General features: G+C 49.9%; 1 protein-coding gene across 1 annotated transcript; it reads left to right on the top strand.

Moving 5' to 3' along the window:
- Positions 1 to 344: 344 nt before the first annotated feature.
- MEAK7 (MTOR associated protein, eak-7 homolog) lies at positions 345 to 17,424 on the top strand. Its single transcript, XM_063111722.1, has 8 exons — positions 345 to 431; positions 4,253 to 4,430; positions 6,306 to 6,536; positions 6,899 to 7,043; positions 9,314 to 9,742; positions 13,980 to 14,098; positions 14,996 to 15,175; positions 15,689 to 17,424. The coding sequence occupies exons 2-8, from the start codon at positions 4,278 to 4,280 to the stop codon at positions 15,803 to 15,805; spliced, it is 1,374 nt and encodes a 457-aa protein (XP_062967792.1). The 5' UTR covers positions 345 to 431; positions 4,253 to 4,277; the 3' UTR covers positions 15,806 to 17,424.
- Positions 17,425 to 17,680: the final 256 nt, after the last annotated feature.

Raw genomic sequence — 17,680 nt, forward strand, 5'->3', positions numbered from 1 at the left:
GCCCAGTCAGCCTGACACCACGACATCGACCCTGCAGCCTGAAAAGTCAGGTTCGTTAACCGGGAGACTTGAGCGGCTCTGCCGACGCTGAAGGTCCACGGCGTTTTCACAGGACCTTGCGCGAGGGTGGGGTTTAGATCAAGGAGAAGGAGGCAGCGTCCTGACAGGCTCAAGCCAGCGACGGGCGCCACACGTGTCCCCGCCCACCCGCCGGCGGCACGCCCACTCGCTGTGAGGCGCAGCGCCATTGGCTGACTCCTTCCTTGGGCTCCACCCCCAAACTTCCGCTTCTGCGATTGGGGCAAATGACCGCTCTTCAGCGTCGTTGCCTGGCAACAGGCCGGGGCGGCCCCAAGGGGAAAACCCGTGGGCGGCCGGGCAGACTGGACCGGAAGGCGGGTCTGGGGTCCCCGCTGGGGCGGAGCGCTGTGGTGAGCTGAGCGGGAGGCGCGGCCCCGGCTGGGGGGGATCAAAGAGGACGTCCGGAGTGGGCCTGGGCCCTGCCCTCCCCGGCTGCCCACATCTCTCCAGGCCTCGGGGTGGGGTTTGCGGGACGCTCGAGTGGTCACGATAAGGGGGTCCCGGGAGGTTCCCAGCTGTCCGGAAGGGAGGGTGATGGGAGAGAGAGCTGGTGTAGACGCGGGAGGAGGAGGGTGGGGTCTTCCTTCTAGTGTTCTGACCACGACCGATTGGGCGCTGGAGTTGAGAACTAAATTCTGGGCACAGGGGAGAGGAAGAGAAAGTGCTCCCAGGCCAGCACCCCTGCAGGTTAGCCGGGCTGTGGAGGGGGCAGAGCAGGACTGTCACCTCCTGGCCCTCAGGGGCTCCTGGCCTAGGCTCAAGCTGCCCCTCTGCGGAAGGGCCTCTGGGCTCTGGGACATCAACAGGATTTGAAGCCTGTCTATCCAGAGGCGACGGTTGGAGTCTTCGCAGGACAGAGACACTGAGGGACAATTCATGGTTCTCAGGACGATGGCCCCTTGGAGGTAGAGGGTTGGAGGTTGGCAGGCCAGGGTGGGGAATACCACGATGACAGAAACCAGTTGGAGAAGCCCCGAGAAGGAGGTGACTGAGCAGTCACCTGGATGGCAACCTCCCCAGCACTGAGGGAGGAATCTTCAGTTCCTTCTAAGCAGGGCTGTTTCCCTTGTCCCAAGGCAAGAACTCAAGGAGCCACCTTCGATTGTCTTCGGCCCATCTGTTCCTGTTTTTGGTCTCCAGAAAGCAGAATCAAATGCATTGGGTTACCTTATTTAATCCTCTCAACAACATTAGGTTAAAGAAATTTTCGGTGACATTTGTTACTCAAGGTCATCTCGATGAGTATAGGGACCCCTGCAGTAATATTTTACAGTGAGGGAGAGAGGTTGGGCCCAACTCCAAATACAACATGGACAAGTAGAGATTTATAGCCAAGGAGCAGGGTGAGGGGTCAACAGATGGAAAATTACTAAGAGGAGACATTAGGGGTAAGGGGGATTCTGGCCAAACCAACCTAGCAGGATTCTTACTTCTTGCTGAAGACAGGCCAGGGTGATCAGACATCACTTCTCCCAATCCTGTCTGATCAGATACTAGACAGCGCTGTGAGAGGATGAGGAACCCAATTAGATAACAAGGGTGATGGGATATGGGGATGGGGGGTTCTTGCTAAAACTAGATTTTTACAGGGAAGTACACAGATGGCTCTAGGAGCCTAATTAAAGTTTAGTTAAGCAGAGAATCCTTGTCACTTATTGTGGGCTGCTGGACCTTCTTCCATTTTATTAAGGTTCGAAAAGAACTTACTAACTTGCCCGTGGCCATAAAACCAAGTGCCAGAACCGTTTTTGCCTGTATCGTAACTGCAGAGCCTGGGCCTACGCTGAGAGGGGCAAGTGTTTTGGATCAGTGCACTTTAGGGCAAACCATCCTATTCTCCTGCCCCACGTCCTTCAAAGCCAGGGTGTCTCGCCTTCGGACCTTGTGACATTTGGGGCTGGATAATTCTTTGTTGCAGTGCTGTCATGTGATGTGTAGGATATTTGTCAGCGTCTCTGGTCTCTACAGTAGATGCCAGCAGCACTCCCTTCTCCCATTGTGACAACCAAAAATGTCTCCAACCATTACCAAATGTCCCCTGGGAGACAAAACGGCCCCCACTTGAGACTTACTGGTGCAAATAGTCTTAACATGCTCTCTTAAAGTAACATTGGGGCGCATCCTCTTCTGAAAGAACTGAATATAGGGAAACTTACAGAAATCTTGAGACTAGTGTAAGGTCATGTTATGCAAAACTTGCCAGAAAAAAGGGTGTGCCATGTATCGAGGTGTGCTGTGAAAGTCCCATGACTCAGAGAAAACTTGTCAGGGACTGAAAGTTCAGGAATGTTCATCTGGAGAGAAATAAGGATGTACTGAAGGCCTTCATTTCCTCCCTGAAATTAAGGAGATTTCTGGCCTGACTGAAGAGACGGAGGCAGGATGGTGAACTTTGGAACACTTTGTACCATTGCCATTTCTTAATCTTGTCTTGTGGCGGAGCTTTTGAAAAGGAGACAGGCTGTCCTTGGAGCTGTTCTGAGATGGTCCCTTCACCAGTGCCCTGCAGGCGCTAAGAATGGTGATACAGGGGACAGGGCTGTGTTTAGGGGCTGCCTGTCCTCCTACCTCTCATGGATTCCAGGCCCGTAGCTCCTGCTGGAGGCTCCTGCACACCCTCCTCCCTCCTACTTGAAAAACCAGTGCTGCCAGTGTGGCTCTGCCTTCTCCTGGCACTGCCCTGTGCCAACCCTCTGCTGTTGGCCGTACCTCTCCTGCGCATTCTGCCCTCAGCCTGCACCTCTCCTGCTCATCCTGCCCTCTGGTCCTCTCTGCTGGCAGCTTACCCAGCCCTGTCCTTTTCTCATAAATGTTTGGGGGCCCTGCTGAGGTCTGGCCAGGCTGCGCTGTTCTGCTGTCTTCAGAGGCCATGTGTTGTGTGATTTCGTTTACGTGAAATGTCCAGAATAGAGAAATCCATAGAGACAGGGTAGATTAGTGGTTGCTGGGGAAGAGGGGATGGGAAGAGACTGCTAATGGGTACGGGGTTTCCTTTTGGGGTGATGAAAATGTTTTGGAACTAGACAGAGGTGGTGTTTGTACAACACTGTGAGTGGATTAAATGCCACTGAATTTTATACTTTAAAATGGTTAATTTTATGTTATGTGAATGTCATCTCAATTAAATGAAATATAGAAAAGGAAGGTCCTGACTGCACCTGTTGTCACTTGAGGTTTCGAATAGTTGGGTCTTGATGGGGACAGTTGTTTGCACTCCACGCCTGCCGGGATGGCCTCCCTTCCCTCGGCTCAGCCTGTGGGAGATTTACTTTTGCATTGACTTAGTTTATCAAGCTGCCTGTGCAGGAGAAAGTGGTGATCTCTCCAGCAATCTTACCAGCACAGGGTTTCCAGAAAACATCTGAGGACAGGAATTAAAACTCACAGCACTTTGTCTCGTGAGAGATTTTTTTCATCTCTAACCACGATTAGTTTGAATCGCCCAATCCATTGCCACTTGACTGCTTCCTGTAATGAGGTCTGTGACGGTGAACAAAGCCCCTGGTCACTGCTGCTGGCTCCCACCTCTGCTAGCACTCCTGCCACACCTCACAGATGTGGCGCTGGCTGGGGTCTTACAGGAAAGGTCAGCACCAGGCCCTGTTCTCATTCTTTCGCTCTGGCTGACTTGTTTAGTTATCACAGCAATGTCCTGCAGCCGGGCTGTGATTATTCCCATTTTCATAGGAGGAAATCGAGGCACAGAGAGTTTCAGCAGCTCTCCCAAGACCACAGCTGGTAGACAAAACCAGGACCACAAAGAAAAACTTCTCAGATAGCACTCCCACTTTACAGGCAGTGTTTTCAAGGTGATTTTATTCAAATACATGTAAACCTTAAAAAGTGAGTAGTTAGAATGATTTAACACAGATTTTCTTCCATACCTTTTAGTTACATTAGCTTAGGAAGTGTGTTCTCAAATAACTTTGACAGTCACGAGTGTGCTTTGGTAGATCACAGGAATCGGGACAGGGCTTTCCGATTTATTGGTACCAACTATTAATTTTTCCCACATTGAAACAGTATTATGTGGCTCTAATGCATTTGTTTTAGCTGCATTTTTCTGCTAAATCAATATCTATTAACTTAACCATATAATCGTCAACACTTATTTTCTATGATTATTACATTTTGATTTTCCTCTCTAACCTTGTGTCCTTTCCTTCTGCAGAGACTTGTGCCAGCCGTAAGGAGAGATGGGGAACAGCAAAAGCCGTTCGGGGCAGAGGTGTTGCTCACAGTTTCTTCCCGAGGAACAGGCTGAGATCGACAGGCTGTTCGATGCTCTCTCGTCAGATGAAAGCTGCTCAAGTACCTCGCCCCGGTCCTTCTCTCTGAAGGCACTAAAGGCAAGAATAACAACCAGCAGCCTGTGTGTAGTCGGGAGCGGGGGTCTGCACACTATGGCCCTCGGGCCAAAATGGGGACGAAAAGATTGTTTTCTGTAAAGGGCCAGATAGTACGTATTTCTGGCTTTGTGGGCCTGCGGTCTCTGCGGCAGCTGCTCTGCTGTGTCGCTGTAGTGTAAAGTAGCCAGAGACAGTGTCTAAACATGTCTCTGCCCTTCTTTGAAATCAATACGGGACCTTATCTGTACTGAGGAAAGGGACTCAGAGTAGACAAGGAATGATTTACATAATGATTTGGGGCATTCTAACTAGATCGATACTGGAGGAGACAGCCTGTTTCCTATCTCTTGAGCCACATGTCCTGGCTGCCCTCCCAGAGACTGGGTCACAGGCCGGATGATGGGTCTGCCTTAGCAGATTTGGAGGTCCAGAAACCATAAAGTGGCAAGTGCAACTAGAATTTGTAGCGTTTGATGTCCTAGGAATTTATGGTACTCCTTACAAAATAATGAAGTTACAAATTCCAGATTCCTCTTATAGGGAGTTGAAACTGTCCATTTTCCAATCTTGTTACCCTGTTCCGTGAGGCTCTTGACGGCATGTTTGAGTGCTCAGACTGAGGCAAGACACTGGCAAGGAGAGAGCATGAGCTCATCTCGGGAGGTGGGGAGGGGAAGCAGTCTGTGCAGGCATCCTTCCAGCCTCCTCTTCTAGAACGTGCAGAGAGGGAGTTGATGTAGGCATTGGGAGATCCCCTGACATGTTCATTTTACAGATGAGGAGGCTAGCCCAGGAGGTTATCCAGGTCATGTCATTGTGGGGTATGTGAGTGTGCGTGCAGGGTGTGTGTGTGTGTGTGTGTGTCTGTCTGTCTTTCTGTCTGTCTCCACTGAGTCGGAGGCGTCCCAGCTGGCCTAGGGCACACACTGAGCTGGAGCACAGGGAACCAGACAGTTACAGAGTGAGTGGCACCATTCATGAGTGTTTGTCAAGACAAATATGGTTAAGAGTTGATCAGAAGACTTTGATGACTTAATAAAGGTTTCTTCGGGATGGAATTAGAGGTTGCTTTTCCACTACTGCTTTGGAAACACTGACAGAAATAGGAATGCTCCTTCTGAGTGATGGGGGTGGAAGCCTGCTTTACGAGAACTGTAGAACATTGATGGTGTGGCAAACAGCACACACGCGGTCGGTCGTCACAGGAGAATCCAGCTTTCAGACTCTACTGTGTCGCAAGTTTGTGATTTTGTTCATGATTTGCTCTCGCTCACCATTTGTTTGTAATCCCTGGACCAAATCAGATTTGATGCTGAAGCTAAAAAGGAAAACAATATTTACAGAATTGTCAAGGCATTAATTAAAGATTTAATTTTTAAAAAATTAATTAAAAATGCATATTGAGCACAAAGAAATTGGATAAGAAGTAAAAGCTAGCTAATACATTTGGAAATCCCTAACACAGAGACCAAATTAGCTGTTCACAGACATACCTTAATAAGCTCAGACATTTACATGGCAGCTGTTACCATTGAGAATGAAGATGATGTTCTGAGCAGACTGAAAAGCAGACAATGACCAGAGGCAGGAACAACGTGGCCAGTTTTGGGAGACTGGGAAGTGGGGGGCAGGATGGGATGGTTTGTAGAAGGGGACAAGAGGAGCCATAAACCAGGACACTTCTGGTGTGAGGGCCCCTAGGTGGGATGAGGTCCTTAGGTGGGGGAGATGGTACACGTGGGGCTGCAGGAAGGCTAGGTGACTGTGGGAAACACCGTCTTGGTGCTTGGTCGGTCGTGGCCCTTTGTTTTTCTGCTATACTACCAAGCATCACTCACACCCTGTCTTGTCTCTTCTCCCCCTTGTCTCCAACAGAACCACGTTGGGGAAGCTCTCCCCTCAGAGATGGTCACCAGACTGTACGATGGCATGCGGAGGGTCGACCTGGCAGGGAAGGCGAAGGGGCCCAGCGAGAGTGTTTCCTATGAGCAGTTCACAGTGTTCATGTCCCACCTGCTGAAAGGAAACTCCGAGGAGAAGAGTCTCATGATTCTGAAGATGATCTCTGCCACAGAAGGGCCTGTGACAGCCAGAGAAGTCCAAAAGGTAGGGAGACCACGGGGTCCCTTGCAGCCTCCTCAGCAGTCTTGTGTCCTTAGGTGAGGACTTAGGACAATTATGTAGCTGATGGAGGCATCATGGAGATGTCCACCCTTGGGGAACCCGAGACCACCCAGCTGTTTGGTTGAGGTTGGAAGTCCTGGACAAAGGCTTTGCAAAACTTCTAGACCAAATGTATCCTTAGAAAAATGAATAACTACATAAGTTGGGTGATTTTTTTCCTTCCACTTTGTGGTCCATAATAGTTGGCATTAAGAGATAAAGAAAACTGGCCTTCTCCATGATGATATGACATGGGTCTCAGGTCACAGTAGAACTGTTTTAATGGTAAAATTGTGATCTTAAAGTTTACAGAGGACCTGCTTGGCTCTGTGGTGCACGTGCTAGGCCACAGGCAGGAGCTGGGAGGCTGGACCGGGAAGAAAGCCCCAGGTGCAGTCCCCAGCGTGCGGGCATTGGCTGCTCAGCTGCTCTCCGAAATGAGGCTTCCAGGCAAGTGCCCTAGACCTTGGTTGTAGGGTGGGAGTCGCCGTCTGCATTACTGCAGCCTTGGGGGAATGTTTTGAAATCAGGAAGCGTCTGCCCTCCATCCTTGTTCTAAGCCGTGCAATTTGTTGGCATACAATTGATATAGTATTTCCTTATAATCATTCTTATTTCTCCAAAAGGAGTAGTGATGTCCCCACTTTCATTTCTGATTTTAGTAATTTGAGTCTTCTTTCTTTTTATTCTTGGTCAGTCTAGCTAAAGGTTTCTCAGTTTTTTGCTGATCTTTTCAAAGAACTAAGTTTTGGTTTCATTAATTTTTCTTTGTTGCTTTTCTATTCTCTGTTTCACTTATTTTTGACTGAGTTTTTTATTTCCTTCTGCTTGCTTTTGATTTTGTTTGGTCTTCTTTTCCTAGTTTAAGTTGGAAGTTTAGATTATTAATTTGAGATCTCTCTTCTTTTTCAATGTAGGCATTTATAGCCATAAATTTCCCTCTAAGCACTGCTTTAGCTATATCCCATAAGTTTTGGTCTGTTATGTTTGTTTTCATTCATCTCGGTGTTTTTTTGTTTGTTTGTTTGTTTTTATATCTTGGTGTTTTCTAATGTCCTTTATGATTTTTTCCTTGGCCTACTGGTTTTAAAAGTTTGTTATTTAATTTCTACATGCTTGTGAGTTCCTCAGATTGCTTCTCTTGATTTTTATTTTATTCCATGATGGTTGTATGATTCAATCCTTTAAAATGTATCGAGGCATCTTTTATGGCCTATAATACTATCTATTTTGGGTAATGCTCAATATGCACTTGAGAAGAATATGTATGTATTCTTCTATTGTTGGGTGAGAAACAGTGTATATTTAAATTTACTTAGGATTTTAAAAACCTTGTGATGAATCTTTCTGCAAAGAACTTACTTTATAAACATGTTACTCTTTAGCTAGATTTTTAAATGCTGCTTGAAAATAGGTTGTATTTTAAAAATTAATTTAGGAATCTCTCTCTATATGTATTTAACTGTAGTTTGTCTTATGGATGAACTATTTATCAGTCTAAGTCAGTATTTTTTAAAAAGTATCATAAATATAGAAAATTAAAGTGGTCATTTAAGTAGGAAAAGTTAAGTTGGACGATTAAAATTATCCTTAATATTTCAAGTAATACATGGGTAATGAAAAATGGAAAGTATTTGAAAAATAGTTTGATTAGACATGATAGGAATTTTGAAATATTGTATAAATTGTGAAGTAGAAGATTAAGTAGTTGGGTTTCTGCTTCTGCTGGTTAATAAAGTAGGCCAAGTTAGAGAAGACGTTGGTATTTCAGGTCAGATCCAAAATGTCCATAGGTTGGGAATTACAATAGCTGTAAATTGAGCTTTTGCATGTGTCAGTAAGATTAAAACATTAAATCTCCCCTCATCCTCATAACAACCAAGTGGGGTAGGTTCTAGCATTACCTCCATTTTACACATGAGGAAACTGAGTCACAAAGGGAAGACCTTGCCAAGGTCATGGAGGTAGTGGGCCAAGGGTTGGAGCTGGGCTGCGTGAGTCGCAGGTGTGCGCTCCTGCAGTGTTACCGCATCACCTCCACGCTTGGGAGGAAAGAGAGGGAAAGCGGGACCACAGATGTCACTTGAAAATGAAAATAATTTATAACTAATGACACCCATTCTCCCCAGATCAACTGGGGGGGGGGGGTGGCAGCAATAAGTTACCAAGCGCCACCCTGACTTGCCTGGAGAACACACTTCTAAGGACTTTCTAGATGACTTTGTCAGGGCAGAAGCCCCCAGAGTGGCAGCTTTGGTGTAGCTCTCTCTGGGACTGATTGCTGAGCAGTTTTGGGGCCGGGCTGTCTCCCGGGCTTCTGAAATGCAGCTTGGAGAGGAGAGAAAGGATAAGTGTTGATGTTGAATTCTTCAGATCAGCGCTGGCCAACAGAAATAAAGCAAGCCCCATGTGGAGTTTTTAACTTTTCTAGTAGCCACATTAAAATAGTAAAAAGAAACAAGTGAAATTAATTATAAGAATATGTCCAAAGTTAAATTTTAACATGTAATCAATGTAAAAAAATTATTGAGATATTTTACATTTTTTTTAATACCAGGTCTTTCAAACCAGGTGCATATTTTACTTAACAGCATATCTCAACACAGATGAGCCACATTGCAAGTGCTCAATGGCCATGGTTGGCTCGTGGCTCTTATACTGGCAAGTGCAGGTTTAGATGGTAGCTATAAGGTGACGATATTGACTGTCCCCTCCCCCAGGTGGCGAGAGGCTTCTGGGGCCTCAATGGCTGGACTGTGACTGTGACCGAGCCACGATCGAGGACTGGGTGTTCAGGTCCCCCCACGTGGCCACATTTCTGAGTGTGATCATCCATAAAGGTTTGCTTGTCCTGTGCTCGTCCCTTGACCTGGCCAGCCTGGTCCCAGAGCGCCAGGTGGACCAGGGGAGGGAGTTTGAGAGCCTCCTGGATGTCCTGTCGGTCATCTACCTGGACTCCCACCTGCCCAGGGAGTGGCAGCACCGCTGGCGTCTTCTCTTCTCATCCGAGCTCCATGGGCACAGCTTCTCCCAGCTCTGTGGACGCATCACCCATCGGGGGCCCTGCGTGGCCCTCCTTGAGGACCACGATGGCCATGTGTTCGGGGGGTTTGCCTCCAGCTCCTGGGAGGTCAAGCCTCAGTTTCAAGGTAGGACTCGGTGACCCAAACCCCCAGGGTAGCACAGCGCTGGTGAGACAGAGGACAGAGGAATTAGAAATGTCCTGTCATCTCCTCCAGGTGTTTTCTGGACATGATCAGGGTGATAGTCACATGTGATGCTGCTTTATGGAGGCTTAACACATCACGGATGTCTTTTTTGATCCTGGCAACAGGGAACAGTAGCAGACAGGCCTGGTCATGCCCAGCCTTTGGGTCAGGCCCAGCGTTATTAAGTGGCGCCAGGTGTACAGGTCATGGGAGAAGTTGGCTGTGGATGCCTTGGAGGGAACAGGAGGCGCCGCTGCTTCCAGATTGGACCTCTCCCCTACCATGAGCAGCTGCCCTCCTTCCTGACCCGCTCCATGCATGCTTGCTTTTCTGCCTTTGCCTTTCTTTTCTGCTGTAGTTTTCCTGTTTTGTGATTTCTCTGATAAAAATGGTCCTTTAAAAATGTTTACAAAGCTCATTTCCCGGGTGGTGGACTGCTCTCTGTACTCAGAGGTGAGCCTGCTGTCACCATGATTTGAATCGTCATGTTTTCCCTGGTGCATCCCCATGCTCTTAGTAGGGCTCCTCGGGGGCCAGTGGCTGTGACGTGGAGGGCTGTCACGGCTCTAACAGAGACCAGATGCGCCTCAGCTTCATGGCTGTGAGCTGAACAGAGCAGCCTGGCTGTTGGTGTTCTGGGGAGGGGTCCTCCCAGTGATCCCTTCCTTAGGCCGGCTCAGTGGAACGGGAGGATCCGGGGTCCTCCCATGATCCTGAGATGAGAGAGACAGGGGAGAAAGGCCTCGTGGCCCTGTGGGACACCAGCTCCCTGGATTCTGCATGCGGCCCTCCTGTCTCTCTCCTCCGTCTCTCTCTCTCTCACTGGACTTACCATTGCCACCTTCTGCCTGGCCTCTGCCGTCAGCCTCACCCTGGCAAATCTGACGTGCTGCTCACCTCCTGGGTGAGAGCAGACCCCCCTGCCCTCAGGGCAGTGCACCTTATGTCATGGTATGAGGGTCCGGGGCTCTGGCCTCACTACCCGCTCCTGTCCCTTTGTGCTCTGAGCTCAGTGTTACTGAACTACTTGCAGTTTCCAAAACAGGCCCAACTCTCTCATTGACGGGGCTTGGCACACACTGCTCTTTCTTCTCTCCCACCTGTCTGCACACTCAGCTCCTTGTTGGGACTTAGCCCAGGGTCACCTCCTCCAGGAAGCCTCCTTAACCATGCAAAGGCCGTGTACTTCCATGTGTCCTCTGTCTGACCACATGTCACTGGAATTGCTGCTCTCTTCCCTCCAGTAGGCAGAGCTTCTGGAGGCCAGGGGGGAACTGTCCGGTGGAGAGCTGCCATTCCTGGAGGGCTTTTAGCAGAGGCTGGGTGGCCATTTGCCTTGGATGGTTGGAAGAAATCATTAGGTGAAGGGTTGGGTACCTCTATTCCTGAGATCCTCTTGTTTCTAGGATTTGATTTATTTCTAGGTTTCAGAATGTTCCAGATCTTTAAAACAGTTGCTGCTCCCAAGGCCTTCCCCACTGTGATGGGGGTCCCCAAGACTACCCACACATCAGTGATTCACTAGAAGGACTCATGAACTCAGCATATAGTTGCCCTCATAGCTATGATTTATTATGATTTGTTAGCTATGATTTATTATTATTAGGAAAAGGACGCAGAGTCAGCCCAGGGAAAAGGTGCGTGGGTGAAGTCCAGGGAAACCAGGCACAAGCATCCATGGGTCTTCTCGCAGTGGAGTCACAGACGATGCACTTAATTCCTCCAGCAATGAGCTGTGACAACACATGTGAGATATTCTCTACCAGGGAAGCCCACGAGAGACTCAGTGCCCAGGGTTTTTATTAGAGGCTGGTCAGAGAGGCCCCTCTGAGTTATGTACCAGAATTTCTGACTCCCAGGAGGAAAGTGGGTGCTCGGCACAAGCCATGCCTTTTTGCACAGTGTAGATGTAGTGAGCTGTTCTAACCAGCTAGAGAGTGGTGGGAACCTCCCAAATCCAAGTTCCCAGACACCAGCCAAGAGCCGACCTTGCAAGCAGCCTTTCAGGGATACTGGCCCCAAGTCTGCTGCATGAGCTCTTTTCTGCACCCCCATGTCTCCCTGCCACAGTGTCACCAGAATGGGGCACCTTCCCCTGACAGCCTGGCCTCGAGGCTGTGGGGAAATTACCGGTAGCCCTGTCTCGCTGTGCAGCTGGAGGCTCTCTCTGCTTTGGGATATGAAAAAATCCTAAGAATTATTATAGGTAAAACTTCTACTTCCTCCAGCTCCTTTAATATTAACTTCAAGTTGACTCTGCTGAGTCTTCATGTTTTATTAACAAGCAGATTTAATCTTCCTGAAGGATGGTGGAAAGGTACAATGCCCAAGCTTTCGAACTTGAGCTCCTTCTGTTCTGAGACATGAGGAGGAAATTCCAGCAGAGGGCAGCCTTGCACCATGGTGGCGCAGATCCCTGGGCTTTGGGTCAGGTTCAGAGTGTTCTGTCTGTCGGTCCTGGAGATGATAACTCTAAGCTCTGAGGCACTAAGCGATGTAACAGCCATGGGCATCACTTCACTTTTTCTTGTTTTCTGTGCTGTGGCTGAAAAGATCTGAGGCTTCAGATTGAGCAGTAGGATTTCAAGTCCCAGCACTGGCCCTTGGCCTGGTGCTTACCTCCCACAATGACATGAACTGCACTGTATGGGCAGACAGCTCGTCAGCTGTTTAGTGCTGGGTGGCGGTCACTGAATGGCTGGGTGTCGCTATTGTGAGAATTAGATAAGGAGCCCCCGCTGTTGGCTTGACATTTTTTTGCAGGTAACCTTGCCCCTGTATCCTAGCGAGTAATGTTTCCCCTCCATGGCCTTCCCCACTGAGAGCAGACACCAGGCTGACCAGAATGTGAGCGCATCACAGCTGAGGGGTTTGCTCTCTGTGTCTCTGTCACCTTGCTTGGCATCTGGGCCAGGATTGCACAGCACAGTGATGCTTCTCCAAAGGCCAGCGCAGGGGTGGGGTGCAGTAGGGTGCGTCCTGGCAGTTCTTGTCTAAACCTGCCCAAACCAATGAAGCAGACCAGGGACTCTTGTTGGGAGTAAAGCCCCTCCAGTGTGCAGTTCTAGTTGACCTTCTGGCCTAATCGCCCTTCTTCCCCCTCCTGACACTCACAAACCCTCCGGTGGGACTAGAGGGCCCCTGCTGTCCTTGCACAGGGTCTGTCTTCCATGAGTGGCTCTCATCCCAGCCAGCTCTGTCTCAGGATGTCCCTCCTGACCTGGGAGTCTGGCTGATGTGCCGCCTCCAGGAGCCTCCCCGACCCTGGCCACAGAGGCCCCCCCACCAGGCCTGTGAGGCCTGGAGGCCACGGGTGTGCTTCAGCTGTTCTCTGCAGAGCATCCTCCTTCCCCTGAGGCCCTCAGCCCTCGGATCCCCTTCACGTCTGTCCTCCATGTTCGTGCTCCCAGTCTGCTTCTCATGACTTCCTTCCCACCTAACAGAAGCCCCCCAAAAAGCTCCTCTGCAGGCCTCCAGGGCTTCTTTTGACAGTCACGTGACCTTCACGACATCAGTATTGAGGCGGGCAGACGCTGTGGGGAGCGCCTCTCCTGTGACTCCCTCACTGGGGCTCCCTGAGGGTGAGGCAGGGGCTCATCTCCACCCACCCCCAAGTGCTGAGTGTGCTTATGGAATGAGGGGCTCGGAGACTTGGGACGCTGCCCATTTCCAGAGTTTTGACCAGTAGTTTTCTTTTAGCGGCACGTGTGCCCAGCCCTCTTCCCTTCCCAGCAGTTCGTGCCCTGTGGCCAGCTCTGCACCCTCAGGTTTTCTCTCTCTTGCATGGTGCATTCTTTTAGGTGGGAACTGTCCCCTTCCTCATGAGTTAAAGGGAGACCTGCTCTTTCCAATTTTGATGTGCTTTTCCTGGCCAGAGCTAAAAGATGTCCCGAAACAGAGGTCAATTCCTTACCAGCTGTCATCCTAATCCCAAACCTCCAGCTCATCCACCCAGGCCCCTGGGCAGCTGTCAGGCTTGTCCTGCATGGGGTCTGGGACCTGTCCTGATCCCCAGGCTGCTGACTTCCAGGTGTCATGAATTCAGGGCATACCTGGAGATGGCAGGAAGGTCTTGCTGCGCTGCCGTCTCAGACAAAGCTCCCTCACGTTTCCTGCTGTCTTTGTGCCCAGCTCTGACATGGTGACCCTGTTTATTTTGCTCTCTGGCCACTTTCAGGGGATGACAGATGTTTCCTGTTCTCCATCTCCCCCAGCATGGCGGTGTACACGCACACAGGCTACAACGACCACTACATGTACTTGAACCATGGACAGCAGACGATCCCAAATGGACTGGTAAGGGCCTGGAGAGGATTCCGCGCTGGAGTAGGTCCTAATGCTCGGCCCCTCCACAATGGGGGAGCTGTGGGGCATCTAGCTGCATGCATGTGCCACGTCCAGTTCCTTCTGCCCCCTTCTCAGTGCTGGGAGCAGCGGCAGCTAGGACAGGATTTCCCTTAGGGAAGGACGAAGCCTCCCTGTGGCTTTTCAATGGTGCGCATGCATGCGGTGAATGCAGCCCACTTTCCTGCCTCTCAGGTGATCTGTTTGTGGCCTTTGTGGCTTGAGATGGTGTTGGTGCCAGACCTGTCCCTAGGCATCACTGCCTGCCTCACACCTGGCATGGGGGGTGGGGGGTGGGCAGCAATGTGGCGGGCGGCGAGAGAAGGTTGTCAGGGAATGAGGTTGAGAAGCTGTCCCGTTCTCATCGGCCACCAGCTTAGAGCTAAGCAGTGAGACCATGTGCTGGAAAGAACGAGGGTTTGAGTTGCCCTGAGCTCAGTTTCCTTTCTGTGTATGGATGAGGGTCCCTGCCTGGAAGCGGGTGGGGGCACGAGGCCCAGACCCAGGGGTTTGCAGCATCAGCTTCTGTGCTCAACTCTCTGTTTCCACAGTCAGGTGTCTGCACCCGGTGGTCTGTGTTTTATTTTATTCTCTGCTGTCACTTGTGCTTGTGGCCAGCACAGCCTCTTGAGAAAGCTGGGGGTGTGCACTGGGGACATCAGGGACTGTTCTAGCAACTTGGAACTGGACAAGTGAGTTGCAGCATCTGCATTTCACAGTCAAGGAGGAAAGGAAATCGCACTCACCACTCATCTGCCCCTGCCTTGGGCGGACAAGGGGCAGCCTGGCATGTGGGATGTTGTGGGCTGGGAGCGGCTATGATGCCAACCTCTGCTGCCTCCTTCGCAGGGCATGGGAGGCCAGTACGAGTACTTTGGGCTCTGGGTGGATGTCGATTTTGGGAAAGGACACAGCAAAGCCAAGCCCACGTGCACCACGTACAACAGTCCGCAGCTGTCCGCCCAGGAGAACTTCCAGTTTGACAGGATGGAGGTGTGGGCGGTCGGGGACGTCCCCGAGGCGCAGCTGGTGAGTGGAACGTGGCTTCTGTGACCTGGTGGGGACCTTGAGTGCAGAGGCCTCTCTCTGTTTACTTGGCTTTACCCCTCTTACTCCTCTGGTTGGAGAGAGTTTATTCCAGATTTGTTTCTGGCAGCTGCTGCTGGCCTTGGGGGATACGGGTAGGTGCACAGCTGGAAGTCTTGTCTGGGATTCATGGTGGTTGAGAAGAATGGCCCTGGGAAGCGGGGACCCGCCCAAGCTGTGAACTTGGCCGAGGTGGGGGACCCTTGGCTCTCCCTGTCTGTCTGCAGGGGGAGCAGGGGCTGGGCTTCCTTCCAGTTCCTGGGTTCTGGGTCTGTGAGTCATCTTTGGGCCTCCCACAACACCCCATAAGCTCCCAGTGGTTGAATCCCAGGGTGGGAGGGGCCTCAGAGGGGACTGGAGCCCACCCTGTTTTCTGCTTGTTCTTGGTTATTGGGAGCCACTCATCTCTCTGTGCATGCCATCGATCACACCTATCCTTCTGCGGTTCTCCCCAAGGCCAAGAGCAGCAAGAGCATCCTCGACACGGACCCCGAGGCCCAGGCCCTGCTGGAAATCAGTGGGCGAACTCGCCACAGCCAAGGGCTCCGGGAAATCCCAGATGACAATGAGTAAAGAGCCCCCTGAAGTGAGGAGGAGTTCCCCGACCTGCGGGTCTTCCTGGGCTGTAACACGCACCCCCTGGACAGATGCGTAGTCTGTGGACCCTCAGTCCTGGGAAGAGCGTGAGGTCCTTGACCCTCTCCCCTCCCACATTGGCTGAACTTTAATACAGAGCTGCACGGATCACGTCCACGTGGTCCTGCACGTGCTTAACCACGACACAGAGCTGGTGCCAAGAAAAATGCCTCTCCTGCCATATATTGATTGGTGGGTATATCTCTCAGAAATCTTATGTGTCCAATTAGACACTTAATCTTATACTTGGTTCATTTCATATCAATGAAATCCAAAGACGCTGAGACATTTGAAACCTCTGTAGGAGTTAGTGTTTGTTTGGAATGTGAGCTCTTGCCATGGAGGAGGGGGTTCCACCCCGAGGGTCACTTGGCCTCTGCTCTGGCCATCCCGGTTAGAAAGCATGCCTTGAGGGTCCATTTTGACTGGTAAAGCACAGAGGATGAGAATCTTGATGCTTTTGGGGAACAGGTTCCAATGGTGTGGAATTTCTTGTATGTATTAAAAATATTAATGGGGGGAATAGCCAAAGACTTTGAAGTTAACATGGTCTCACAGTGGTATGGATCCTCAATAGGTGTTTGTAATTACGGTTCAGCATGTAGCTTTCTCAGCTTTTAAAAAATGAACCTTTGCTATGAACAAACAGGAAAATTGGGAGATCTATGTACAGAGAAGCAAGGCTGTGCTGACTTAAATGTGGGGCATGTCCAGGGGCCGTAAGTCTGGGAGCTTGGTTGGTATAAATGTATGGTCCATCCCATAAATCAGTGGTGAATTCCAACCCAGTGCTGGCCTGAGTTCTAGACCCCTGGGCACCAACATGATTGGTATTGCCACTTGCCCAGGGCTGCTTCTGAAGGGAATAATGGGGAATTCGACAGTGTAGACTCACTTTGAACAAACTCCAGTGATCCTGAAATAGCGAAGGTTACTTAGGGTTGGGCCTCCGAGCAGAGCTGTGCTCTCCCCATCTGAGACAGGCCTGAAAAACTAACACACTGTGAGTCACCAGTTGACACACCATTGAGAATTCCCCTCTTAAAGGAGCAGTGAGCTCGTCTCTAAGATACATACCTCTTCCTTTTGTCTTTGCTGTAGATGTTGACCTTTTGCATATCTGATGAAAATGCAGCCATTTATTATATACTTTGCCTTGAGTACAAGCCATGGTAAATTGAGCTATTTGCATTATGCGGGTTCTGCATTTTCTACCAGAAGGCTCAGCAAACCTTCTACTTGGCAATATTCCTGACTAAGGCAGAAGGCCTCATAAATTAGCCTGCAAAAGAAAAGTGCATGCTCAGACAGTATGTGGAGGGGCAGGAGTGTGACACAGGACAGAATTTAGTTGTGATTGATTCTCCTTATAAGAAGCCAGTTTTTAATAGCTTCTGAGTACATTATGTGATCTTCCTGATGGGATAGCAGGTACAGAATATTAGGATCCTCAAATATCCCTACTATCAATCCAAAGAATTAGGTTCCCAATTGTCACTTTGTTTTAGAATGTTTTTTGTAAAAATGCAATTAAATACCTCACTAATAAAAGGTCTATCAGTGTCTGTACCTTGAGTTCCATGTGTTGCTGCCTCTGTTTGTGGCTGTCAGAGGAGGTTATGCATTCTACCTAGTGCTCGCTCCTATGAGGGGATCTGTTTCCCAAGAAGCTTTGCCTTACACAACGCAAGGAGGGCGCCTGGTCCAGGCACTTGGTAACCTGGGAGTAGGGGTGGACGGTGGCAACAGCCGTGGATATCTTTTGGTGTGAGATTCTGCTTCTTAGCATGTGAACCTTTTGTCAGAAACCTC

Source organism: Cynocephalus volans, chromosome 10 (genome assembly GCF_027409185.1).
Source record: "Cynocephalus volans isolate mCynVol1 chromosome 10, mCynVol1.pri, whole genome shotgun sequence".
Lineage (NCBI taxonomy): Eukaryota > Metazoa > Chordata > Mammalia > Dermoptera > Cynocephalidae > Cynocephalus > Cynocephalus volans.